Source organism: Hyaena hyaena, unplaced genomic scaffold (assembly GCF_003009895.1).
Source record: "Hyaena hyaena isolate Hyena2069 unplaced genomic scaffold, ASM300989v1 scaffold_123, whole genome shotgun sequence".
Taxonomy (NCBI): domain Eukaryota; kingdom Metazoa; phylum Chordata; class Mammalia; order Carnivora; family Hyaenidae; genus Hyaena; species Hyaena hyaena.
Genome location: NW_024080756.1, coordinates 2,503,266 through 2,530,431, shown reverse-complemented (window position 1 = coordinate 2,530,431; position 27,166 = coordinate 2,503,266). Strand labels below are relative to the sequence as shown.

Genomic DNA, 27,166 nt, shown 5'->3' with positions numbered 1-27,166 from the left:
CGCCATGGAAGTTGAGGCCTGAAGGATGAGTGGGAGTTCAACCATAGCAAGAAAGGAGGTTGGGTGTTGGGTGGGGTGGCCCGCCCAGAAAGAAACAGCCTGTGCGAAGGCCTGAAGTTGGGAAAGAGAGGGGCTGACCTGAGGATCAAACCAGAGCAAGCAAGAAAAAAAAGCAAACACCCCAATTACCCCAGAGGACCCACGCAAAGCTTGAGTGTGTTTCCGCACGTGTGCAGTGGGGGTGGGGTTTCGGGAAGGGAATGGGAGCCCCAAGCTCTGGGTCAGACTTAAATCAAACAGAAATAATGACCTTCTGATTAAAGACAAGGCTGAGCAGTCTTGGCTCCCACGGCCCTGCCCGGCCCAGGGGGCACCATGCACACCACAATCTCTATGAAGAGGGCCTCCTGGGATGCCTGCTGTGCCCCAGCCATGATGCCGGTTTGGAAACAGAGCTCGTGGAAAAGAGGTTCTTTGGAGATCACTGACGAAAAAAGAAGGGAGGGCTTACCAGTTGAATTTTTATTTTCTGAGGAAGCCGGAGCCCAGTGAGGCAGGACAGCAGAAATTACAAGTGTGAGATGTATTGAGAAGAGATTTTTTTCCTACAACAAAAAATATTTGTGAAACTTCCTGCTAGATAGATAATATGGAGTCAAATAGGCAAGGCCCTACCCTCATAAAGCTTGTAGTCTAGTGGGGGAGAAGAGGCATTAATTTCAATAATATGAAGACTAATGTGTAATTGTCAGTTGAACAGCTGCATGAGGGCAAGGCCCATGGCAGCAGGGGTGATTAGGTGTGTGTCAGGACAGCTTCCCTGAGGAAGTGGGATTCAAGGGAAGATCTGTAGGTTGAGCAAAGGTTATTTCAGTGAAGGGAGTGGAGCTGCGCAGGGTGGGAGCACTCCAGACATTGGAAGGGACATAAGCGAAGGCACTGCTGTGGGACATCTGAGAAAATAGAAGAAACCTGGTGACTAGGGCACAGAGAACAGAAGAGCAAGGAGAAATAATAACAGGGTTTAAGGTAGGAATTAGACTTGGATTCTAAAAATGTAACCTACGTGTTCCTGGAAGATGGAATTGAGAGAGCAGAAGAGCAAGCAGAGGGACCAGGTAGAGAGCTCTCCGAGTGATACCCTGGGGGAGGGGGCGACCAGGGTGAGGGAACGGGGCTGCATGGAATGGGATAGGTTCAAGGCATATTTAGATGTAAATTTGGTAGGAATTTGCGATAGGCTGAACGTGAGGGCTTTATAAAGGATGATAGGAAGAGAGGTGTGAGGTTTCTGCCTGGGGAATTAGGTGGATGCTGGGGCCTTTCACCAAGTTAGGGAACCCTCGAAAAGATCCAGGTATGGGATAGAAGGTACTGATTTTAGACATTTTGGACAGATTAAGTTGGAAGCACCCTTGAGACTGCCAGGTGGAAGCCACAGGGTGAATAGATCTGAACCTCAGGGGAGAGGCCTGGAATAGTAATACCAGTTTGGAAGATACTGGTGTATGAGGGTTATTGAGGACATAGGTATCAATGAGGTCACATAGGCAGAGTGACTGAATGTGTATGAAGTATGTGTATGAAGTATGAATGTGTACTGACATGTGGCTTTGTTGGTCAAATATGTTTGAGAAACACTGGGTTAAACATACTTAAACCAGTTTCTTTCCTGCAGGACCTCTTGGGGGACAAGGGGACTTTAAAAGGCTAATGAGTATTTGTATTTCTGGAGGGGATTAAAAGGGACTAATGAACACTGGGAATCTCTAAATGCAGAGGTACCTTAATTCAGACATTCCTGAACTTTTTTGACCACAGAATCCTTCTATCACAGGGCGTCTTACTGCACTAGAAAAATCTTTCTGACAGTAAAGTATGGTAACCAGAGCACTATCTACTTTTTCCTTTGTGAATAAAACTAATAGTGATACCTCACATTTGAATAGTGCATCACACTTGACTAAATGCTTTCATCACTTCTTACTCAACTCCCAAGGTAACCCTCTTGGGGTGATCTTAGGATCCCCACTCACAGATGAGGTTCAGCAATGTTAAATGGCATGCCAATGCCCAGCGTCTCACAGCTGGTCAGGGTAAGACCTGGGATTACAGATGGGACAACCAGGTCACCAAGCCCAACATCATGTTCAGTTTTATGACCTTGGCTGCTCCCACACGAAGACACGTTCCTTAACAATATTATTAATTTAATAGTTGTGAGGCTGATGCTTGGATCCTCCGAGACTTCATCTGGTAGCTGCAAAGCCTATGCCTCTGACCAGGCTGCTGGCCTGCTTCCTCTTAATAACCTAAGAATGGCTAACACTGAGTCAGACCTAAGGTTCGTTGTCAGTGGAAGCACATGATTGTCTTCATGAGGTCAAGTTTAAAGGCCAGAGCCATACCCCAAGCATCCTGGCTTCTCTTTAATAGTCAATTATGGATCTAACACCCACAAATTTATCTAAAACTTACAAAAACCTATTTATTACCTTAATCTTGTATCACCACTTGAGATAATGAGGTCAATAAGTTCATCCTTCCTGCTATAAAACCTTTTATTAATCTTTTATACTTTGATTGAAAAGTAGGCTGCTGGAAGAAATAGATTTCTCAAAGAGGGAGGATTATCCTTAGAGATAAGACAAGCCAAGACTACCTTCTAACATGGGCACAGGCCTCCTCTTTTCATAAAATTAAATATATGCTTCTATTCCTGATGTCCTTATGTAACATCTGGGAATTACTCTTCTGCTCTGCTATTCTTTCAACAGACAAAATTCTCTGAACTCTTCTTCTTGGCAAAGGTCTGTGCTGGCTGTAGTGGGAGAACATAGAATATATTCCCCAATAAGAAATTTTTGCTTTTTTTTATATATAAATTTTTATTGAATTATATATTTGGAAAGGTACGCAAACCATATATTTCGCAAAATAACTATGCTCATATAACCACCACCCACAGTAGGAAATAGAACATTACCATCTCCCCATACCTGGGACCCCTTCCCTCCTTCCTACGGGTAACCAGGGTTCTGACCATGTATTAGTTTCCTATTACTGCTGTAACAAATTAACACAAACTTAGTGGCTTGGAACAATATTCTCTTATAGTTCTGGAGAACAGAAATCCCAAATCAGTCTCACTGAGTTAAAGTCAAGATGTTGGCAGGGCTGATTCCTTCTAGAGGCTCTCTGGAGAATACATCCTTGTCTTTTCCAGCTTCTGGAGGCCACCTCTACATTGCCTGACTTATGGCCCCCTTCATACATTTTCAAAGCCAGAATTTCCTCTTATTAGGATCCTTATAATGAGATTACGTCTACTTGGATAATCAAGGTAAATCTCCCCATCCCGAAACCTTTAATTTAATCATATCTACAAACTCTCTTTTACCATATACAGTAATATATACTAGGGTTCAGGGGATTAGGACATAGATATATTTGGGGGGCCACTATTTAGCCTACCTCAGATCATAACACTATAGATTCATTTTGCCTTTTTTGAACTTTAAGTAAATAGAATCATATACCCCTTTAATGATGTCTTTTTTTGAAGTTTATTTATTTTGAGAGAGAGGGAGTGAGTTGCAAGAGAGGGAGAGGCAGAGAGAGAGAGAGAAGAGAGAGAGAATCTCAAGCAGGCTCCACACTGCCGGCACGGAGCCCGATGCAGGCTCAAACCCACAAACCACAAGACCATGACCTGAGCTGAAATCAAGAGTCAGACGCTTAACTGACTGAGCCACCCAGGTGCCCCTTTAATGATGTCCTTTGATTTTAAAAAGTTTTAAGTTTTAGAGTAGTCTAAATTATCAGTCTTTTGCTTTAAGGTTAGTGCTTTTGTGTCTCTTTAAAGAAATATTTGGCTGCCTACCCCAAATAATGAAGATACGCTATGTTTCCTCTAGTTGCTATATGATTTTACCTATTGACATTAAAACCTACAGTCCATCTAGAGTTGGTTTTTGTGAATGGTGTGAAGTGTTTGTGAATGGTTTTTGTGAATGGTGTGAGGTCCTCATATGAATCCATATAGATTCCCATATGATCCAGTATGATTTTGCAAAGGCTGCCTTCCCCTCCTGGTCTGCATCACCATGTTTATCTTAAACATCTGTTTTCGCACCATACCACACATACAGTCTCAATCACTGTAGCTGTTAAATAAAACCAGATAACCACTGGTACAAGTTGTCCAACTTCGTCATTCAATATTATCTTGGCCCTTCCTGGCCTTCTGCACTGTCGTATACATTTTAAAATCAGTTTATCAGTTTCTGGGAATTTGACTGGGACTACACTGAATCTATAAATATTTATAGAGAGCGTGTTTCTAATACGTAGTCCCCTAGTCCTTGAATATTTATTTGGGTCTTCTTTAACCTAGTTCAATGACATGTTATTCTTTTTGCACGAAGGTGGTTGTACATCTTCCACTGATTTTTAGGTGTTTAATGTTTGTTATGTTGTTTTTTAAAATATTTTTTTATGTTTCCTTATTTTTTAGAGTGAGAGAGACAGAACACAAGCAGGGGAGGGGCAGAGGGAGAGGGAGACACAGAATCCAAAGCAGACTCCAGGCTCTGAGCTGTCAGTACAGAGCCCGATGCTGGGCTCAAACCCACAGACCATGAGATCATGACCTGAACTGAAGTCGGATGCGCAACCGACTGAGCCACTCAGGTGCCCCTTTTATGTTATGATAAAGCTGTATTATCATTTAAATATTTTATTTTCTGATTTACTTTTAGTACATAGAATGTAATTGATTTTTCATACTGATCTTGCATTCAGCTGCCTGGCTAAGTTCATTTGCTAATTTATTTAGTTTGTAGGTTCTTTTGGATCTTCTTTCTATAGTTCTATCTATATAAATAATATGTATTACATACATACTCATATATATTTCTATATATTATCCACGATGCTGATGCATAACAGCAGTTTTCTTTCTTTTCTTGCCTTATTGCATTAGCTGTGAACCTCCCATCCAGTTTTGGACAGGTGTGATAACAGACATCTTTGTCTCATTTCCAAATTAGGAGGATTATGATGTTTGCTGTAGGGTTATTTAGAAATGCCCTTTCTGGATTCAGGAAATTCTTTATATTTCTAGTTTGCTAAGAATTTATTTTTAATCATATATGAATATTGAATTTTTAAAATGTTTTTTCGGTATCTATTGAGACAATCGTAGGACTTTCCTTTTTATTCTGTTCATGTGATTAATTACACTAATTGAGTTATCTTGTATTTTTATTTTGAAATAATTTTAGACTTACAGAAGAGTTGCAAAAATAATAGTTTTCATATATCCTTTACTTAACTGCCCTAATGCTCATTTTATATAACCATAGGACAATTGTCAAAACTTAAATAACATTGGTACAATACTTTTAATTACACGATATACTTAATTGGATTTTATTAGTTTTTCCATTAATGTTCTTTTTCTATTTCACAATGCCAGATTGCATTTTGTGGTGTCGCATTAGTCTGCCCTAATCTTTGACAGTTCCTCAGCCCTTCCTTGTCTGTCATGACAAGGAAGAGAATTGGTCAGGTATTTTGTTAGACTATCCTTTCATTTAGGTTTGTCTGATGTCTTCTCATCATTAGATTGAAGCCTTTATTATTTATTATTATTATTATTATTATTATTATTATTATTGAAAGACAGAGAGAGACAGAGCATGAGCATGGATGGGGCAGAGAGAGGGGGAGACACAGAATCTGAAGGAGGCTCCAGGCTCTGAGCTGTCAGCACAGAGCCCAACGTGGGGCTTGAACTAACAAATCGTGAGATCATGACCTGAGCCAAAGTCAGACGCTTAACCGACTGAGCCACCCAGGTGCCCTGAAGCCTTTCATTTTTTAGCAATATACTGCAGAGGTGATGTGCTCTTCCCAGTGCAGCATCCCAGGGGATGCATGATATGTCTTATTCCTGGTGATGGTAACCTTGATAACATGGTTACAGTGGTTTCTGCCAGTGTTCATTGAATTTTAAACGTTAAACCTTCCTTATGTTCTCGGAATAAACTCAAATTGGTTATATTTTTCATATATTTTAGACTAATATTTTGAACAGAGTGTTTGTTTCTATGCTCATAAGAAAGTTTGGACTGTAATTTTCCTTTCCTGAAGATCTTTGTCAGGATTTAAGGTTAAGTTGGCTTCATAAAACAAGGTAGTAATTGTTCCCTCTTTATTCTCTAGGTGAGTTTATGGTTTACGTAAGATTGTTGCTATTTCTTCCCTAAATTCTTGAAGAATGCACTTCTGAACTTATGTGGGCCTGGAGTTTTCCTTGAGGAAAGGTTTTAAATTATAGATTTGATATATATATAGAACTAGTTAGATTTCTATTTTCCCTTGTTTCAGGTTTACTACAGTGTCCTTTTTGACATTTATTTATTGTTGAGAGACAGAGAGAGACAGTGTGTGAGTCGGGGAGGGGCAGAGAGAGAGGGAGACACAGAATCTGAAGCAGGCTCCAGGCTGTGAGCGGCCAGCACAGAGCCAGATGCAAGGCTGGAACTCATGAACCGTGAGATTATGACTGAGCTGAAGTTGGATGTTTAACTGACTGAGCCACCCAGGTGCCCCTTCCTTTTTGAAGAATTTATTTCCTATTTTCAAATTTATTGGCAGAAAAGTATTCACAATATCTTCATATTCTTTTTTTCTGGTGGGTTCCATGCACAACATGGGGCTCAAACTCAGGACTCCTGAGAGCAAGAGTCGGCATGCTCCACCAGCTGAGTCAGCCATGTGCCGCTCTCCCTGGATTCTCTTTTAAATGTATGATCTGTGGTGAGGTGCTCATTGTCATTCTTGATATTGATACTTTGTTTCTCACTTTTTTCTCAATTATTCTTGGTAGAGGTTTATCAATCTTATTGATCTTTTTGTATAACCAACTTTTGAGTTTGTTGATTCTCTCATTGTACATTTGTTTACTATTTCATTAATTTTCTGCTTTTATCTTTAGTATGTTTCTACTTTCTTGGGTTTAATTTGCTGAGTCCCCTCCATTTCTTGAGATAGATTCTTAAATAACTGATTTTTAGCTTTTCTTTACCATTTGCAATTAAAGCTACAAATCACCATCTCTCTACCAAAGCACAGCTTTAACCGAATCCCACCTGTTTTGATATATTTTTATTATCATTTAGTTAAAATGTTTTTTTCTCATTTTTCTTTGACCCACAGATTATTTAGGAGTTTATTTTCTGAAAACGTGAGGATTTAGATTACAGAAGTTTGTCCCCCCCCCCTCCCCATTTATTCCAGCAGGTGCTAAACTGTCAACATCTCTAACCATCTGATTATGATTAGGTTTCCATGATCAAAGTCTTAGACATTCCATAAATTGTGACCTTTTAGTCAATATCACTGATTTCAACCTCTTGAAAAGGAATGATGCATTAGAAGGAAACTTTAAATGTCCATTTATCTAAGTTTTGCTTACTCAATTTAAACACATCAGGACTTGGGGCGCCTGGGTGGCTTAGTCGGTTAAGCTTCCGACTTTCGCTTAGGTCATGATCTCGTGGTTCGTGGGTTCGAGCCCCGCGTCCGGCTCTGTGCTGACTGCCGGCTCAGAGCCTGGAGCCTGTTTCAGTCTGTGACTCCCTCTCTCTCTGACCCTCCCCTGCTCACGCTGTCTCTCTCTCTCTCCTAGAAATAAATAAAAAATATTAAAAAAAAAATAAACACATCAGGACTTGTCTAGTTTTCTCATGTGGTTGAGGAGATTGTTGGCAGTGCTAAAATTTTTCTTTCAGGCATCTTGCAAATAAACTTGCATTTAAGGATGCCTGACTGGTTCACTCAGTTAAGCATCCAACTTCGGCTCAGGTCATGGTCTCATGGTTCATGAGTTTGAGTCTCACAGCAGGCTCTATGCTGACAGCTCAGAGCCTGGAGCCTGCTTCAGATTCCCTATCTCTCTCTCTTCTTACTCCTCCCAGCTTGTGCTCTGGCCTCTCCCTCTGTCTCAAAAATAAATAAACATTTTTTAAAAATTAAAGAAAAACTTGCATTTATATGACTGTAGGCATAGATATGGATTCTGCTATGGCTACTTTTAAATTGTCCAATTTAATTTAAATTAAATTTATATTTATATTTAAATTATCCAATTAATTATGAAATTTGAAAGGTTAAGTCTTCAAGAAAAATTTAAATTTACTTTAAGTGATTTACTTCTTAGGTTGTTGAAAATGATGGCATCCCAGAAACATGGGCTTATCCATGGTTATGAAATACTGTTTTTGTTTCGGTGAATGTTTTCTTAAAAAAAGAAAATCATTTACACATGTATTTTTATATATACACTCACATACACAAAGAAAGCATAAATAAACAAAAAGCTCAGAATGATCCTTAGGCATGTAGGAGTTAAATACAAATTCTGGTTGAGTACCAACCATGAAGATTTCCCCCAACATTAAGAAAAGATGCTCTCTAATGCAGGGAAATAATATACCATGGTCTCAAATATTCTTTTCTGATAAAGAAAGCAACTACAGAAAGCTTTTATTCGTTCAAAGTAACTGGTGCTATAGACACAAAAAATCCCTAACAGCTTCCCCAACTGATGTATCATTGAGCTTCATCTGCTGGACAAGAATGCAAGTTAGTCTCTCTCATAAAAAAGAATTACAATTTGGGGTGCCTGGGTGGCTCAGTCTGTTATGGATCGACTCGACTTTGACTTGGGTCATGAGCTCATGGTTCGTAAGATCAAGCCCCACCTCGGGCTTTCCACTGATAGCGTGAAGCCTACTTGGGATTCTCTCTCTCTCTGCTCTTCCCCTGCTCATTCTCTCTCTCTGTCTCAAAAGATAGAAAAAAAAAGAAAGAAAGAAAAAACAATTATAATTTGAAGACACTTCATATTTGCCTCCTTTGCCAACACCAAGTCTGCCTCTTCTGAACCTTTGGATTTCATGAGAAATGTGAATTCTCTACTGCTGTCTACAGCACCAATTATTTGTTCAGGATCAAGACCTCTGGCAAAGACTGTTGGTGTATCAGCAGCATCTCTTTTCTTCTTGGATTTGCCATCATCAGATTCACTGTTGGCTAAAGAGCCTCTTATTGTACCGTCTTATTCTTTACCAGCTTTTTGAGAATTAGGATGTGCTTCAATTAACTCTGGGCCATCTGAATTTTCTTCAGGCTCCCAAGTATCGTCAACAGCTGTAAATCCCTTCCACTTCAGGAAATGCTTCATCTCCTCATTCACTACTTTCTCCACCATGAATTCCTCAGGCTCTGCCTCTTCTACTTTTTTACTCTGTCCTTTCTGTTTCTTTCCCACTGTCTGCAATGCAGTTTTATTGGAGGCCATTTTTTATTGCAGGCTTTCAGGGCTATTTCACCGCCTCTGGGCTGCTTCATGTCCCAGGTCTGCACTGTCACTGGCCCTGTGCTCCTCAAGCGCCAGCCACATCCCTTCTTTTGGCCTTTTAAAGATATCATTTCATTATTTTGGGGCTTCCTTTTTTTTAATTAAAACATTTTCTAAATTTATTTCTGAGAGAGAGAAAGAGACAGCATGAGCAGGGGAGAGTCAGAGAGAGAGGGAAGCACAGAATCTGAAACAGTTTCCAGGCTCTGAACTGGCTGCCAGCAGAGCCCAACGCGGGGCTCAAACCCACAAACCGCGAGATCATGACCTGAGCTGAAGTCGGACACTTAACTGACTGAGCCACCCAGATGCCCCTCCTTTTTTTTTTTTTTTTTAAATTCGGCTGTCTTATTTATTGTGCCCCTGCATATTTTTTTCTCCTAACTGCATTTACAGGGTTTTTTTTTTTGTCTTTTGTGGTTTTTCACCTGTTTTACAACGAATCTACTTGCACCTTTCTTTGTATTCATCTGTACCTCTATGTCTTTTATCAGTTTTTAAATCCTTAGACTATTTTCTCTTCAAAACATTGTGCATCCTACATTATTTCTCTCTTTTTCTTCTAGGACTCTAATTACACAAATGTTTACACTGAATGCCATGTATCTCCTAGTCTATCTTTTTTGTATTTCTTAAAAATTTGATCTTGCTGTAATTGTAGTGAAGTCCACATAGTTTCTCCTAGTCTATATTCAAGTTCATGAATCATCTCCTCAGTGGAGCCTAATCTGCTCTGAAACTCTTCCTCTGAGTTCGTAATTTCAGTCCTAGCATTTTCATTAGATTGTTTTTAAAATATATTCAACATAGCTGTTTAAATTACAACATTTTTTTCCTCTTGGTTTTCAGTCATTTGTTCCTACCTCTTGATATGCCTGGCTTTGCTGTTATCACTATTATCTATTTGTTTAATGCCAGACACTGCACGAAAAATGTAGCGATAATTTGAGAGTCTGGATGATATTCTATTCCTCCAAAGAGGATTTACTTTGCTTCTGGCAGGCGGTTATCCAGGAGTAGAACATCTTACTCTAATCTGAGATTGGTTCGATTCGGGCCCGAGTTTCAGTCTCTGTGAGTGCTCGTCTATTTTCAGGCTAGCTTTATTACCAGGGTGTCGTCCCTCAAGGTTTCCAGCTGAAGACTGGGCTGTTTACCAGGCTCCCTCCTTTTAGAAAGCTCTGAATCCCAATTTTGTCTCCTTACCCCTGTAAGACTGCCAACAGTCCTGTTCAGCTGCTCAGCTTCTCTGTACTGAACTTCAGAATCATCAAATGTCTCTTGGAAGAAAGTAGCTGAGCTGCTCACCTCTCTGTATTTCCTTTTTTTGCTAACACCTTAGACAATGTCTTAGTATCTCTCCAATGCTTTCAAATGGTTGTTTCTAACTTTTAATAAAATCTAGGTGTGCCTCAGGGGCTCAGTTGGTTAAGCGTCCAACTTCAGCTCAGGTCATGATCTCCCAGTTTGTGAGTTCGAGCCTTGCGTCAGGGCCTCTTCTATCAGTGCAGCGCCCACTTCAGATCCTCTGTCCTCCTCTCTCTGCCCCTCCCCAGTTTGTGCTCTCTCTCTCTCAAAAATGAATAAACATTTAAAAACAAAATCTAGGTTTTTCTAGTTGTTCTCATATGGAGCATTGATCTGATACAAGTCCATAATAACTGGAAGCAGAAGCCTTCCCCTAATGGGTTTATAACTAGTACTGCTTCATTTTATCATCCTTGCTTCCCATCCTTGAGGAACTTTGCTTTAGTCCTGGCTGCTGTAATGAAAAATCTCAGGATAAGAAAAAAAGTGATGCCTTGGATTTTGAATATTATTTTTTCAGGCACATCTTAGAATAAAAATAATAACTAACAATTATTGGGTGTTTACTTTGGGCCAGGAAATGTCCTAGTATGTCACATGTATGAATTCATTTAATGGGATACAGTGAAAGTCCAGTGCTGTCCATATTTATCAGTCATAGAATTTGACCAAGGGTAGGCCTGGGTAAAAACTGGCACATAATTCAACAAACACAACACAACAATTCAACAAACACAGCCAGCACCCAACTAAGAAAAAAGTTTAGATGTTATCTAGGCTGTGAGATGAGAGGGACTGTACTGACAAAAAGGTAATGTACAAGCCTCAAACTACTTCCCCACTAGTCTTTTTCCAGTGGGAGCTACTAACAAAGTTAGTTTATAGCAAAAGACTAATAATGAACAAGCTTCCTTTCCACTTGCGTGCTCCCTGGTGGAGGTAATGAAATGTCTAAAATAAGTAGCAGGGAAGAAGCAACGGGAGGAGAAGAGAGAACAATCAACTGTCCTTGGGTATCAAGAATCAGCTTTATTTGCATTCAACAGCCATGAAATAATTGCAGATTTAGACCATGGAAATGAGTTGGGTGACCAATATAAGAATGGGATGGTGGCGATATGGCATTAATGGCCCGAGACCCTGCCAAGGAGAAGTGAAGGGGATATTTAGGTTACTTGCCCAGAAAACCAGAAATGTACACCAAACACCATGTTCTGGCTTGGCAGAACATGGTAACCTCACTCCTAACTTCAGCTCTCAGCCAGACACCCTCCAGGGCCTGACACTCCTCACCCTTTTGTATCCTTGAGCCTAGGTAATAAACAATATGGGCCTCCTTCTTGCTGTTGGATGAAATTCTGTTTAGCTTCCTCTGCACTCCAAAGAATTTTATTTCCACCAATAGAAGCAGTCTGAGGTGGGTAACACAGAAGTTGTAGAATAAATCTCTCTTGGTTCAAGTTGTGGCTCTGTCACTTAGGTGACTTAGGGCAAATTATTTAACCTCTCTGAGCCTCAATATCCTTATTGTGAAATGGAGATGATGATTATAATAATCAAGGTGATATGAGATAATGTTAGTGAAGTGCCTGGCCAAAACCAAGCCAAACCAAACCAAACCAAAACAAAACAAAGCAAAAGCAAAATAAAGGTTGGCTCTGGCCATTATTTAACTTAATTTAGGGTCCTGGAGTGTGTAGGAAGGTCTTAGACTATTGTCATCGGATTCCTCGTTTGAGAGGCAGCCTCGGAGTGTTGTGGAAGGGGAAGGAAAACGTGGAAAACAGGGGGTTCCTTCGTTCTATCGGGAGCAGGAGTTTACTCCAACAGTGATGGTTCTCCCAAAGCCGGTATCCAGACCTTTGGGGAGAAATGTTGCACAAATGTATGGATATGGGAAATCATTAGCCAGGTTTCCTACTTTCACTTCTTTGGAAGAAACTGGTTCTATTTTAGAGACCTCACAGGTCTCATCTTCCTCGCATCCCCCTCCAGAAACACTGAGGCTGCCATGGTCTTAGGTTAATCATAAATAGATGATGCCTTAGGGGGCCTCGGTGGCTCAGTCGGTTAAGCATCAACTTGTGGTATCAGCTCAGATCATGATCCCACAGTTTGTGAGATCAAGCCCTGCATCAGGCTCTGTGCTGATGCGTGGAGCCTGCTTGGGATTCTCTCTCCCTCTGCCCCTCCCCTGCTGGTTCTCTCTCTCTCTCTCAAAATGAATCAACATTAAAAAAATTTAAAAATAGATGATGCCTCCCACCCTTGTGGTCAGAAGTGCTCCTTCATGGAGCTCAGGAGTCTCCCACTCAATAAAATATCTTCTCAGTAAAGTATTAAACATCAATTATTTAGTTCTTAACGTGAACTGAATTAATGTGTCATTTGCCTAAGCGTATTTGCATTTTATGCCTACTTTTGCTCTGGAATGAAAGCCAAGAAACAGCAGTAGTAAAAGGAGAGCTAGAACAGGCATCTTACAGTCAGAAGACGCCACCCGCCATTCTCCCCCCACCCCCTTCCCCACTTTCGGTTCTCATAAGCCGTGTGGCTTTAAGTAATTTCTTTTTCCTCTATTATCTTTGACATCCTCACTAAAGGGTCTCAAAGTTTCTTCCAGCTCTAAAAACCATATCTATGTGAGTGGTATCAGTTGGAGGACCTAACGCCAGCCCGGAAATCACCCACAGGCATATACAGTCACCTCATACCCAACCTGACCCAGGAAGCTTTAACACACTCAGTGTGCCCTCTCACCCACGGTGCCCCAGTCCCGCAGGAGTCTTGCCGCACCCCTTACCCTCCCCTGAGGACAGGGCCTTGCCTACGCCGGGCTCCGAGGGTGGTAGTAACCAGCCCCCACTCCGGCCTGGCTGTGCAGCCCCCTCCCCCTCCCAATCCCCGTTTCCTGTCTAGCAGATTTACACCACAGTTCAAAGAAGGAAGGATGATATAACAGCTTTCCTGCTAGCCTCCCTCTCCCAACTGACTTAGTCTAACTGGCCCGGGGCCAAGTGGTTTTTGTTCTCCACAGCCTCCCATAAGTAAAAATACTCCAGGCCCCAGCCCTCCTGCCTGTGACATGGCGTCAGCTCCCAAACCCACTGGTCAGGCTTTCGCTTGTGGGCGGGAAGGAGGCAGCCCTGTGCGGTGCTGGAGTCTAATTAAGTGCTGAGGAAATAAACCATGGGCTTCAATTTTAGTTCTGAAAATAGCTATGGCCTAGGACTCCCCTCTCTGGCCTGAGCTGAGAGACTTCTCCTGCCGCCTGTCCTCCTGTGCCTGGGCTTCAGGGTTTGCGAAGGTGGCGAGGAGGAGAGCACGAGGGTCCGAGGAGCAGAGGCAGCCCTTGCAGGCTCAGAGGTTTAGAAGTCAGGGGGAGAAGCACACGTCAGGGACAGGGAGATTCAAGCCCAAAGGCATAGGACTATTTATTCCATACACTCCATCCCTACTTTGCGTCCTGGCCCCTGCCTCTAGGATGTGCTGACTCTCATACCGCAGGGCGTCCAGACGTTCCGGGTCCCGCTGTATGTACCTCCGGAGCCCCATGTGGCTAAGAAGGCTAAGCTCTGGCCAACGTTGAGGTAATTCTCTAGGCAGATCATAGAATACACATCACAGTTTCACTTATAATCAATCCTCTTGGGCAATGAGGATGAGGAAAAACATCAACAAATGGATATGTGGAAATAAAAGCTTCTGTAAATCAACTGAGTGTCTAACTGGCTCAGTTAGTCTGGATCCTGAGCCTCTTCCTGTCTGCCTCTCTGCCTGGGAGGAGAGAATCAGCCTGCTGAGGAAGACCGGCCACCCACATGAGTCAAGATGAAGAGGGGCAGACCGTGTGAACTAATGGAACGTCCAGAGGGGTCACCAGCTTTGCCATTTGGTCATTCACTGCATCCTAGCTCTTCTCACATCACGTGGTCATTAGCTGTTGTCTCCGCATTAGACTATGGGCACGGGCTCTGTATTCTTTCCTTCCTTCAGCCATTACCCAGTGTACAGTAGGTGTCTCATTTAAGATGCTTTTGTTCATCTTCAGCCTCCCCTTTTCAACGATCAGGACTGAGCTCACTCCATATTGTCATGAATACTCTTACTTCAGCACCAAAGGGGCAGGGCATGAAGCCATGGTCAAGAACAAGGCCAATGAGTTCAGTGAACAAGTTTATTTCATCTGCCTGGCCGACCAGAGGGGACAGCAGAACTGGGGGGAGCTCTCTAACATCAGTGGTGGCTTTGAAGAGAAATATCACATGTGCCTGAAACCAAGCCAGTACTCACTGCTTCTAGAAAATAGTTGGAATAAAAAGGGAGGAGAATTTCAAAGGAAATCGAACTCAAAGGGCAGGAGTGAGGGCTCTTAGCTGCAACTCTTTTGTGAGAGGGTTTCCATCGGGGCAGAAATGCAGAGCAGGCAGTTCCCTGGTTCAGAAGCCCCTTCAGCTTCTTCTGGGAGCTGTCTTCAGATTTCTTTCGCCTCTTCAGATCCAGTCAGTCACTCCATCAACGTGTTCTGAGCAGCGGCCATGGCTGGGTGCGGTAGGTGCAGTGGGGGCACGGCCAGCCCCAGTGTAATTATAATCCACTGACAAGAGCTGCATAGAGGAGGGGACACAGGGCTGCGGGAGGCGCCTCTGGCTGTCTGGTGGACATAAAAGGCTTTCCAGAGCGGGTGGAGGGTACTCGGGCCTTCTCCAGGCCCATGGCCTTTCCATCTCTTGAACCCGGTCTTGTATAGGGCCCAGTGCTGTGGGAGACAGGCAGTCAGGGCACACGGTTCATCCTTCAGAGAGCAGCGCCTTGGTCTCCTGCTTTTCGCTCTCAGGAGCCTCCTTAGCATCCAGTTGTTCCTACGCAGCCCCTTCTCTTGGCGGAGTTGGAGGCCACGGTACAGGCCACGCCGCTGAGAAGGGGGAAGGGAGCGCAGCGGCGGAGAAACACCACTTCGCCCTCAAGCCCCACCCTGTGGGTAACTGCCTCAACCCCCAACTGTACTTGTGGAGGCTCAGCTCGGTGTGGCCAAACCACAAAGTCCCCATTTGGAAGATCCCGTTTCCTAACCACCCTGGCCCGACATCAATAGCAGTATCACGAGGGCACGGCAAGCCATCGACTGCGGCAACCACCAGCGCCGGGGCTCAAACACCAAGCTCAGACATGAAGAACTCCCCTCCGGAGTGTGAAACCAAGTTCTGAAATAAGAAACACAACGCTTTCAGCCCAGTGTCCTCCCCGGGGACACCCTCAGCGGCCCTGCGCACAGCTGCCTCGGCTCTGCCCCCGGCCCCTCCTCAGAAACTTAGAAACGAATGGTCCGCAGCTGTGCCAGTTTCCAGGCCTCCTCCTTAACCCCTTGGTTTCCTCTGTCAGTGCCAGGAACGTCAGGCCTCGGATATCGTGTGCAGTGCTCAGGGGCAGAGCGCACCCACCTCACAGAGTTAATAGTGTGCACGTTCTATAGTTCTCCTAAGAAACCACATTAATAGTAATTGTGGCCGCTCCTGGGGTACCTCGTATGCCTTACCCACTTGCATTATTAGCTCTTCTGAGACCTCTCAGCTTTGAACACTAACTAGGAGGTAGGCACTGTGTCGCCTGTGAGAACTTTGGGGCCATGCAGCCAGCAAGCAAAGGCAGGATTTTAGCTCAGCTTGGTTCTCTTTCTGCCCACCCTATCACTTACTTTGAGCAAGAGTTGGTTCTCAAGTGTGCACATTCAAGAGATGAATCCCCATTCTAAAAACTTTAAAACCAGAAACCACCAGACTGAGGACTGGAGTTAGGGTTTCTCCCTCACCAAGGGGACTCAGTGACTTCGGACAAGTACCAGCTTCCTTGAGCTCCCATAGCCTCATCTTCAAAACAGTGCAAGTAAAACTATCTTCTTTCTTCCCTCTTGGGTCTGTTGGAAGATCAAATAGATCCGTTTGGGCAAAAGGATCATAAACCGTAGAGAAGGACGATGGCGCTTAATGGCTCTCACTCTGCCACGGGACACAACATATTCTAAGACAAGAGAGGCTCACCCAGGGTGCCAGGGGGAACTCTGGGTCCTGACATGCCAAGAGCCTTTCATTTCATTTGTCAGAAATAGGCTCTGAGGCACTCTGCAAGACCCTGTTATTTTTATGATTTTGGAAGACCAGAAGGTTTATCATAATGACAAACTTCAGTCCTCTGTGACTGAATGTGGCCCATTAAACAGATGACCCATTGGCAGGAACCATATGTGAGCCATTGCCTTCAACCCAGCTACTACCCTCCCTTATCACTGGTACTATATGAGATTGTTACTCTTCCACGGAAAAGAATCAGTGTGATTAAATATGGATCATTAAGTTTATTGCCAAAGCCCAGAAACAACCCAAATGTCCTTCGTTGAGAGAATAGATAAACAATCATGGTACACTCACACAACAGAATATTACTCAGCAACAAAGGAATGAATTACTGTCACATGCAACAAATGCTTTATGCTAAGTGGAAAGAGCCAGGCTCAAAAGGCTATGTATTATATGATTCCATTTAGATGACATTCTGGAAGAAGCAAACTACAGGACTAAGAAGAGATCAGTGGCTACCAGAGGGAAGTTTCAGGAAGGATTTGACCAGAAGGGAATGACACAAGGGAGTTTTAGGGGGTGATGACTTGTTCTATCATCTGATTGCGGTGGTGGTTACATGATTACATTTGTTAAAACTTGTAGAACCGTATGCCAAAAAGAGTGAATTTTATGATAGGTAAATTAAAACAAACTCTTAAACATTAAAAAGTAAACTAGTCAAACTTTTCACAGATGGGTCATGAGAAAGTAGAGAGATTTGGCAGGGAGTCCTATAGTATAGTACAATGCTGTCCTAGGTAGAATAGTGTGCCTAGTGTAGTATCATAGTGAGAATTTAGCCATTGGTTCTCTGGCTTGGGTTAGGAACAACACCTGGGTAAGGTGTTAAGAGGGGGTCATCCCTAGGTGACCTGATTCCCTATGTGACCTGACTCCCTGGTAAACCCCAGAGTCTACATTTTATTTTATTTATTTATTTATTATTTTTAAGAGAGAGTGTGTGTGCAGGAGGGGCAGAGAGAGAGAGAGAGAGAGAGATAGAATCCCACGCAGGCTCCATACCGTCAGTGCAGAGCCCAGCACGGGGCTTGAACCCACAAACTGTGAGATCATGACCTGAGCTGAAATCAAGAGTCAGATGCTTAACCAACTGAGCCATCCAGGAGCCCCAGGAGTCTACATGTATATATATATTTAAAAATTTTTTAATGCTTTTTATTTTTTAGAGTCAGAGAGACAGCGCGAGCAGGGGAGGGTCGGAGAGAGAGAGATACAGAATCCGAAGACAGGCCCCAGGCTCTGAGCTAGCTGTCAGCACAGACCCCAATGTGGGGCTTGAACCCACGAACCGTGAAGTCACGACCTGAGCTGAAGTTGGACGCTTAACTGAGTGAGCCACCCAGGTGCCCCATGGAGGAGTCTATATTTTAAACAAGCTTCCCAGGTTGTTTGGGTTCAGGTGGCTAATGGCCCACATTTTGAGACCCACTATTCAGCATTTCTTCATGAATTGGGAATATTGTGCAGGTCCTTGTATGCCTTGGAGTTTCTACCAATAAAATGAGGACAATTAGCCTGTCTCCTACTCATAGTGACTTGGGGCTTGAACTCATGACTCCAGGATCAAGAGTCACATGTTCTTCCCACCGCGCTCCAGGACCCCTTCCCTTTGATTAAATTTTGCATTTCATGAACGCATCTATGTTTCACCATTTCTGAAATTTGAAGCTAAAATAGGACTTTAAGGGTGTGCCTGGCTGGCTCTGTTTGAAGCCCCACACTGGGTATAGAGATTACTTAAAAATAATATCTTTTAAAAATAAAATAAAATAAGACGTTAAGAATGTCAAATAGTCAAAGGGGATGAAGTCCCATTCACACATTTAGCGATTAGTGAGCTAGGAAAATTTCACAGCGATTGGGACGGGAGAACATTCAGGTACATGCTGGGGTGCTCCGAAGTGTTGCCCCATTCCAGCAGCAGCAGTCTTGCAGCTCTAATGATCTGTTCTTCGGGGGCTGCACCCTGAACATCTTTTCCAGTAACCTGGCATCTCGGAATATACCCAGCCTCTTGGGAAGTGGTAGCCTTGACCTTACGGGGATATTCTGAAGATGAAATTTTGTCTCTCTGAAATGCTTTTTTTTCCCACAGAAATCCAAAGCCAGAGGCATGCCTTCTGCGATGATCATAATTCTGAGCTCTAGTACCATTCAAATAGAAGACAAGATGAGAGCCTAGCTTCAAACCTCAGTTTCATCACTCATTGTTTGTGTGATTCTGGGCAAGAAAGTCTAATTCTTAGAATCTCAAATTCTTACATTCAAAATTTTCAGGTGTCAAATGGGGCCAATAACTGTACTAACTTTGCAGGAATACTATGGGGTTTGAAAGATGCATGCCGAGGTACTATGATGGCTGAGCTGTCAAAAATTTTGGCAAAAACAAAACCATATACACCTGTGTTATATATGTGTTAATGTGGCAAATGTTAAGAATGGTTGAATCTAGGGGTGCCTGGGTGGCTCAGTTGGTTGAGCATCTCTTTTTTTAAACATTTTATTTATTTTTTTAATATTTATGTCCAAGTTAGTTAGCATATAGTGCAACAATGATTTCAGGAGTAGATTCCTTAATGCCCTTCATCCATTTAGCCCATCCCCCTCCCATAACCCCTCCAGCAACCCTCTGTTTGTTCTCCCTGCTTAAGAATCTTTTATGTTTCTGTCTCTCTCCCTGTTTTTATATTATTTTTGCTTCCTTTTCCTTATATTCACCTGTTTTGTATCTTGAAGTCCTCATATGAATGAAGTCATATGATATTTGTCTTTCTCCGACCAATTTCGCTTAGCATGATACCATCTAGTTCCATCCATGTAGTTGCAAATGGCAAGATTTCATTCTTTTTGGTTGCCGAGTAATACTCCATTGTATATGTATACCACATCTTCTTTATCCATTCATCTGTCGATGGACATTTGGGCTCTTTCCTTACTTTGGCTATTGTTGATAGTGCTGCTATAAACATTGGGGTGCATGTGTCCCTTGAACGTCTGTCTTTTGATTTTGGCTCAGGTCACGATCTCTTAACTCATGAGGTTGAGCAGTGCCGCACAATACTGCACTGACAGTGAGGAGCCTGCTTGGGATTCTCTCTCTCCCTCTTTCTGCACTGCTCACATGTGCACACACACACACACACACACACACACACACACACTCTCTCTCTCTCTCTCTCTCTCTCAAATAAACTTAAAAAAAAAAAGAATTGCTGAATCGAGGTGACAGGTATATGGGTAGTCACTCTTCCAACTCTTCTGTATGTTTTAAGATTTTCATAATAAAATCAGACAAAAGAAAGATGCATGGAAGACCATCAGCACAGTTCCTGCCGCTCAGTAGGTCTCCGCAGGTCAGCGAGCAGGGGAAGCCTGAGGTGCAGGGTAGGGAGTGGCGGGGGCAGAGGAGAAGGGCTGCAGGCTGCCCAGGGCCGGAGGAGCCCCGGAGAGCGAAGAACCAGGGGGGGTGGGAGTCCCGGCAAGGCCCCACTCTGGGGAGGATGTGGGTGTGGGAACTGCCTGTCATGTTCCCATCTCCAGAGAATCTGGGTCGGAGGGAGGAGCACTCCTGGAGGTTCCGGGAATGTTCTTTTCCCTTTCCTCAGGGTTCTGGGCCATTTGCAGATGCTTCAGGCCCTCTTGGTCGAGGTGGGAAACATGACAGAGATCCCCTGGGCCTCCAGATTGTCTGCAGTTTGTAGACACGTTGAGCCCCCCTGATGTACGTACGTGGGGCCTGTTCAATGGCCGTCCTGAATATGAGCGAGTAAATGAACAAGGAAGAAATGACAGAAGGGGGGTCAGCAGGTCTGTGAGGACAGCCCTGAACTGGGCAGCGGGGCCCCTTCCCTCACTGTCTCCCTCATTCAAGGCCCCCGCCCTAGCCCCCGGCAGGGCCTCACGGGTCTTCCAGGTCAGGTGACGTGAATCCAACGTGCTCGGAGAAGACGTTTTCCTTTCCTGTTTCTGCTGTAACAAGTCACCACACACTTCGTGGCTCAAAACAACACAAATTTATTACGCTTCTAGAGGTCAGAGGTCCAGGATGGGTCTCACGGGGCTCCAGTCAAGCAGGGCTGTGTTCCTTCTGCAGGCTCTATGAGACTATCTGTTTTCTTGTCTCTTCCAGTGTTTTAGAGGCTGCCCACACTCCTTACCCTGGCGGCCCTTCCTTCATCTTCACGCCTAGTGGTGTCTTCCTCACAATGCCATTCTGCTGGTTCTAACCCTTCCGTCTCCCTCTCCTGCATTTAAGGACACATGTATCACATTGGGCAGATAATCTCCTTATCATAACATTTACTAATTCGGACCTGAATTCCCCCTTATAACCTAACACAGTCGCAGGTACCAGGGATCAGAACATGAACACCTTTGGGGGAGCCATTATTCTGGACACCACAGAGAATCCCCCTCAAGGGATGAACATTTTTATCTCTTACTCCCAGGAATTTTTGTACTTTAGTGTACTTCAAAATCATGTAAAACAGTGTTTGAAAAGGCAGAATTTCAGGCCCTATTGGATGCTGTTTCAGCACGGCAAGGAAGGGACCCAAGGAACCTGAATTTTTAGCAAGCTCTCTTTATGCCTTCCCAGGACGAGATGTGCATGATCCCAGGGGCACATTTTGAAAAATCTGCTTTACTTTGTCACCGGAGGGTAGAGTGACTACATTTTAGAAACCCAGTTACAAGATCTATGCTCTATGGTTTACTGAGCAATCCCAATGTACTAATAAATACAGCTAAGTTTATCAAGCACTTGTTCTGTACCAGACACTAAGTGCTGTCGCATAGCATCTCATTTAATGCTCACACTAACATGGCCAGGTAGGGGTATTGTTGTCCTCTCCATTTATCAGAGGAGAAAAGGGAAGTGCAGGGTTAATTAAGTAACCTAATTAAGGTTACTTTTCTTTTTCTAAGCGCTAGCGAGCTCCTTTCTTCTTTCTTTTTTAATGAAATATCCTGTTGAGCATAAGCTCCAGAGTGGTGAATCTCTAAAATGAAAGACCTGAGCTGTTCACCACTAACCAGACCAGTGCTGGCACATAGTAGGCCCTCAGGAGGTATACGTTGAATTATAGGGTAAATAAATAAGTAGGTGTTTGTATGCATTAGCTCTAAGCCTCATAAGAATCCTAAAGGGAGGTACTACCACCCCCAGGAAACACAAGGGCCCAATGGCAGGGAGGAGAGAGGCCCCATCACGGTGTCTGGCTCTGAGGTCCCTATGGTGCTGCTCACTACCACGGGTTTCTCAAGCAGCAGGTCCACAGGCTCGCACATAGCGGTGTTTTCTAACCATGTATTTTTTTTATTACAGAAACGTCTTACTGCTGTCCAGGTTAAATTTGCTTTGAGTTCTGTAGTTAACAAGTGGCTTCTCTCAACAAGAACCTAAATGTACAGAATCAGGCAGGAGTGGGAAGTTTTTCGACTCTCCCAGACTGGAGCTAGCCTGCGCAGAGCCAAGTGGGAGGGAGGTGGCCTGAGCCTTGACGCTCAAGGAGGTACAGACTTGGCAATTAATAGCTTTAAACTGCCCAGGTAAGTTCTCTCGCATTCGGTTCTTCTCCAAACACCCAGCAGGGCCATGAGAGTGCCCTGGGCAGGAAAGGGTCTACTGAGGCAATGCCATCCAGGCATATCTGGGAGAGGGCAACTCAGAGGTCTCTTTCTCCACCAGCCTCCCCCACATGTGGGGCAGGGGTGGGGGGTGGCGGGAGGCGCCTTCATTACACTGGCAGCTCCCAGCCTGTCGCCATTCCTTGTAGCCTTCAAACGAGCAGGGGATCGCCCTGGCCTCCTGTGTCTGTCTGAGAGCCCTTCCTGTGGGGCCACGGCGCTGCCTGTGTCATTCCACTTGTTTAGGACAGAAACCGGAGGGCCTTACCATAACGCCAGCCAGCAGGTTACAGGGCTAACATCTGTGTAGGGCGCACAGCCTCCTCTGAAGCTGCTCCTCCCACCCCCTCCCTGCCTCACTGCCCCTTCCCACTAGGTCTTCTCCATCTCTGCTCCCTTTTCGCTCTGCCTTCCCTTTTCCTTTTTCCAGTTCTTTCCATGCCTCCTTAAGGGTATGCTGCACCCCAACACTCTCCTCAGGGTCTCATAGCCTAAAGTGTGTGGCTTTGAAGGCCTGGGGCAGGGAGCTGGATAGCAAATGAACAAAGCAAATGAACAAACAAAAAGCAGAATCAGACCTATAAACACATGTTTAAAGAAACCATGAACCTTTAAACACACTTTGGATTCTGCCTCGGTTTCCCTTCTGGAAAATGAATGTATTAACATTTGCCAACTTCCCGACTCAAAGAAGCATCTTGTGGTCCTGGTACTTGCTTTGTGGCTTGTGAAATGTGTGCTCAATATCTGGGCTCGTAATGACAGACGTATAAAGTGTGGAATGTTCATGAAGTAGATGGGGAAACCCAAGGCTATAGGGAGAGAAATAACTCCCTCAAGGCCACACAGAGCTAGGACCGGAAACAAGTCTCCCAATAGACTCCTGCCACAACATTTGGGTTCTTTGTGATCATGATGATGATTCCAGGGTACATGGCATGGACCATGCACACGGTCACTGCCAACAGATCCCAAAGAACATCAAAGCAGCAGGAAAACTTTACGAGTTGGCTACCTTTCATGCTTAATTACTGTGCAATCTAATTATACTGATGGGGTTCATTAATATGTCAAAGTTTGTTTTATGTTTTTATATGATAAAAACCAACACCCCAAACAAAGCAAATGAACAAACAAAAAGCAGAATCAGACCTATAAACACAGAGAACAAACTGATGGTTTGCCAAAGGGGAGAGGGTGGGGAGCCAGGCAAAATGGGTGAAGAGGAGCAGGAGATACAGGCTTCCAGTTACAGAGTGAGTAAGTCATGGAGATGAGAGGTGCAGCATAGCGAATAGAGTCAAGGGTGTTGTAAGAGTGATGCGTAGTGACAGATGGTAACTACACTTGCAGTGAGTACAGCATAACTTATCAACTTATCAGATAGCTGTTGTTCACCTGCAACCACTGTTCCAATATACTCTATTGTGTGTCAACTATACTTCAACTAAAAAAAAAAAAAAAATCCGACGTCCCACGGTGTGTGGGCCCGTGGGCTGGGTAAGCAGAGAGGACTCTGAGGAAGGTCCCCTGCTGATGGGGAAGAGTGCCCCGGTCCTTCACCGGCACGTTCTCAGGAGAGCCTCACAATTCATAACTCAGGCAGCCTTGTTCCCATTTCACACGAGAAAAAACAGAGGCCCAGAGGAGTTAATTGACCCACCAATCATCATTCAGCTAGGGAACAGGTAGGGCTGGGTTCAAGTCAACACCTCTCCCACTTCAGAGTTGCGTTTCCCTCCGTACTCCATGACACTGGCTCCCCACAGAAACATGAAGGGCTTAGTCATTAAGTGACTCGGTTTCCTCTTGTGTAAAAGCCAGCCTCCTGGTTTCTGTGCGAAGGAGAGGCTCCCCCCGCCGCCTGCATGGTAAGGCAGAAGGAAGGCTCAGCGGGCACCGGCCCACAGGAGAGTGTTGGAGCCTTTCTTCTGGAGGAGCAAGCTTCCCCTACTTAGGAGAAGCCAGCCAGAATTTTGAGGCCGCTTAACCCCCCAGGGACAGCCCTGCTCTGAAAGCCGGAAGCCCTGCCTGGGGCACCAGTGGGTCAAGGCCTGGCCCACATGTGGCCCTGCCCTCCCCATGCCCAGCCAGCCGGGCTGCTCTCCAGCTGCTTGCGCAACCTTGCTATGAATAGGTCTAGGTGTGTGGTTTGGTGCCAAAGAGACCAGACTGGTTTCCTTCGGGTGACAGCTCCCCTCTGGCATTCTGGGAAGTGAGGGAGCGCAGCTGTGAGGTCAGGCTGCTGACCCTGAGGCTGGGCGGTCCAAGCTGGTGGCGTGAGGGGTGGAGCCTGTGGCCAGACTGGATGGACAGGTTGGCAGCATGATCGTCAGTGTGCTGGCACAAGGATGGGTGTTTCACTCTGAGCTCCGGGGGCTCCTCCTCCCTCCCTAGCCATCGCCAGGCTGCCCCGACTCTGCCTCCTGAGCCCCTCCCACCTTGCACCCTTCCCTCTCCCCGGGCCCTCATTACCTTAGGTAGGACTAAGAGAAGTTTGGAGGGCGAGAGGGAAGACAGATTTGCCATTTAATTTTTAAAACATTAAAAATATGAAGCTGTGGGAAAACAGAGGTTCTCCTAGATTGCTGGTGATGCGAATTGGTACCTTGGAGGGCGGTTTGGTCGATCTTTGTTAAAATCACAAATGTAGGCTTTGGCCCAGCAAGTCCAATTTTGGGCATTAATTGCACACAGATTCTTACATGCGTAGGTAATGTATGTAGAAGGTTATTCACTGCAGTGTTGCTGGTAATAACAAGCATTTAGGAACTATTATCTGTTGTCTATCAATAGGGGCTACTGCTTCTATGAACTACATACTACAATGGAATCCTATGTAACTATAAAATGAGGCTTTCTACTTACTGATATTTTCTCTATGTGTGAGAAAATCCTTAACGAAGTAAGATGCCTGACAGTGTGTATAAGGTACTTTTGGTGTCATAAGAAGGGGAAAATAAGAATTTGTGTTTTTACTGCTTGTGGGTGCGTAAGAAATTCTGGAAGGATGCACAATTAATTCGGAGGCGGGAGGAACAATGCAGAGAGGAGGAGGAAAGAAAACACTCCCTGTGTGTATCTATTTGCTTTCTGGTTTTTGGATCTAGTGCCTGAATTAACTTTCAAAGTGTTTAAAAATACAGTGCAACAAAATGAAGATCATTTTGACCAAAAATTCCACAACCTGAAAGACACTTGCCTTGTGGGGGACGGGCCCCAGCATGAGCATCCCCTCCTACTTGAGGGAGTTGTCCAATAGGCACATCTCGGTGGGAGGAGGAGCCCCTCCTCCTCTACTGGAGCAGGAAATGGTTCCCGACCACCCTGCCAGTGAGGCTCCAGCAGCAGGTGCCCTCTGACTTTGAGTTTGGGGGAGGGACTGAGGAACACTTCGTGGTGGTAACAGTTGAGGTCCTAAGTCCAGTGTTGAAGCCAAACGTGTCACAAGAATTATTTCAATTTTTGCACTTTTCCTTTGAGGATCTCTCCCCAGCCATAGTTTACACTGGCAGTACTAATTCTGTTCTGCTCTTTTTCTTATATTCATATATAAGGTTATAATAGGGCAGCAACAATTACATTTCTAAGAGCATATCCGATATGAGCATTTTCTAAATATCTGACCAGCTTTCATGTGATTTTAATTGCTGCATAATACTCCTTTGTTCTGACTAGGTATTCCCTATACTGATATTCAAGATGTTAATAGGATGAAATTATGGAAATCCAAAGATATGAAGACACAATTTTTCAGTTGAGCTGAAGTTGGATGCCCAACCGACTGAGCCACCCAGGCGCCCCTATCAGATTCCTTTCAAACAGTACAGTTACCTCATTATCTCCACTTTTACACCCTAATACCCTTCTCCCACCCTATTGCTTGTTCCTTGCAGTCTTAGGAGTCAATGCCAGGCTTTCCACCTTGGCTCGTGTGAATGCATTACCTTTCAAAATTTTTAAACTGCAACAAAATGAAGATAATTTTGACAGAAGATTCTATAACCCAATTGCCAGATACAATGAACATTTGTCTCCTGGGGATAGGTCGCAAATGAAACTATTTGTCTTTATAAAAGTTTGATAAATTACAATTGTACAGAAGGTAAAAAGTTGAAAGCCAAAATCTGCCAGACTTAACCACGTTTTCTGTGATTTCTGCTAATTCAGGACTCACCTTGGTTGCAAAATCACAAGGATGCTGAGAGCTCCTGACCTGTCAGCCCTTGGGGCAGCCTCTAGGGCCCGGGACTTGGAGCAGCTTTCTCTGTCATCCCAGTGAGCAATACACATCATCATTTTCTGTGGGCAGCATATTGTGAAAACAGTTCCAGAAAAACCATGACTTCTCATTTCCTCAACATCTTCCTCCTGGGATCTACCTCCCACATTTGTGACCTTTCTAAAGGCCCACTTGAAACAGGTCCCTGCCCTATTCCTATCCCACTAGCAGAGTCCAAGACACTGTTCTGGAATTTTCTAGCAGCCCACTTTTCTTGCCTGACTTCTCATTGATCTTCTTTGAGCTCTTTAAGCCCCAAATAAGCCCACAACTCACTGTTTCCCAAATATGATCCAGCCTTTCCTGCCTCCTCTATCCTTGAGATTCATCACTTGAGCTAGAAAACTCATTTCTGCCTTTCCATTGAAATCTTCCCTTCCT

General features: G+C 44.2%; 1 protein-coding gene across 1 annotated transcript; it reads right to left on the bottom strand.

Annotated features, from left to right (window-relative positions):
* Positions 1 to 317: 317 nt before the first annotated feature.
* On the bottom strand, positions 318 to 9,370 carry LOC120235218 (chromobox protein homolog 3-like). The gene is given in 3 exon segments (XM_039237410.1): positions 318 to 484; positions 1,067 to 1,142; positions 8,891 to 9,370. Coding segments are annotated over 3 exon segments (723 nt in total).
* Between the last annotated feature and the right edge of the window lie 17,796 nt (positions 9,371 to 27,166).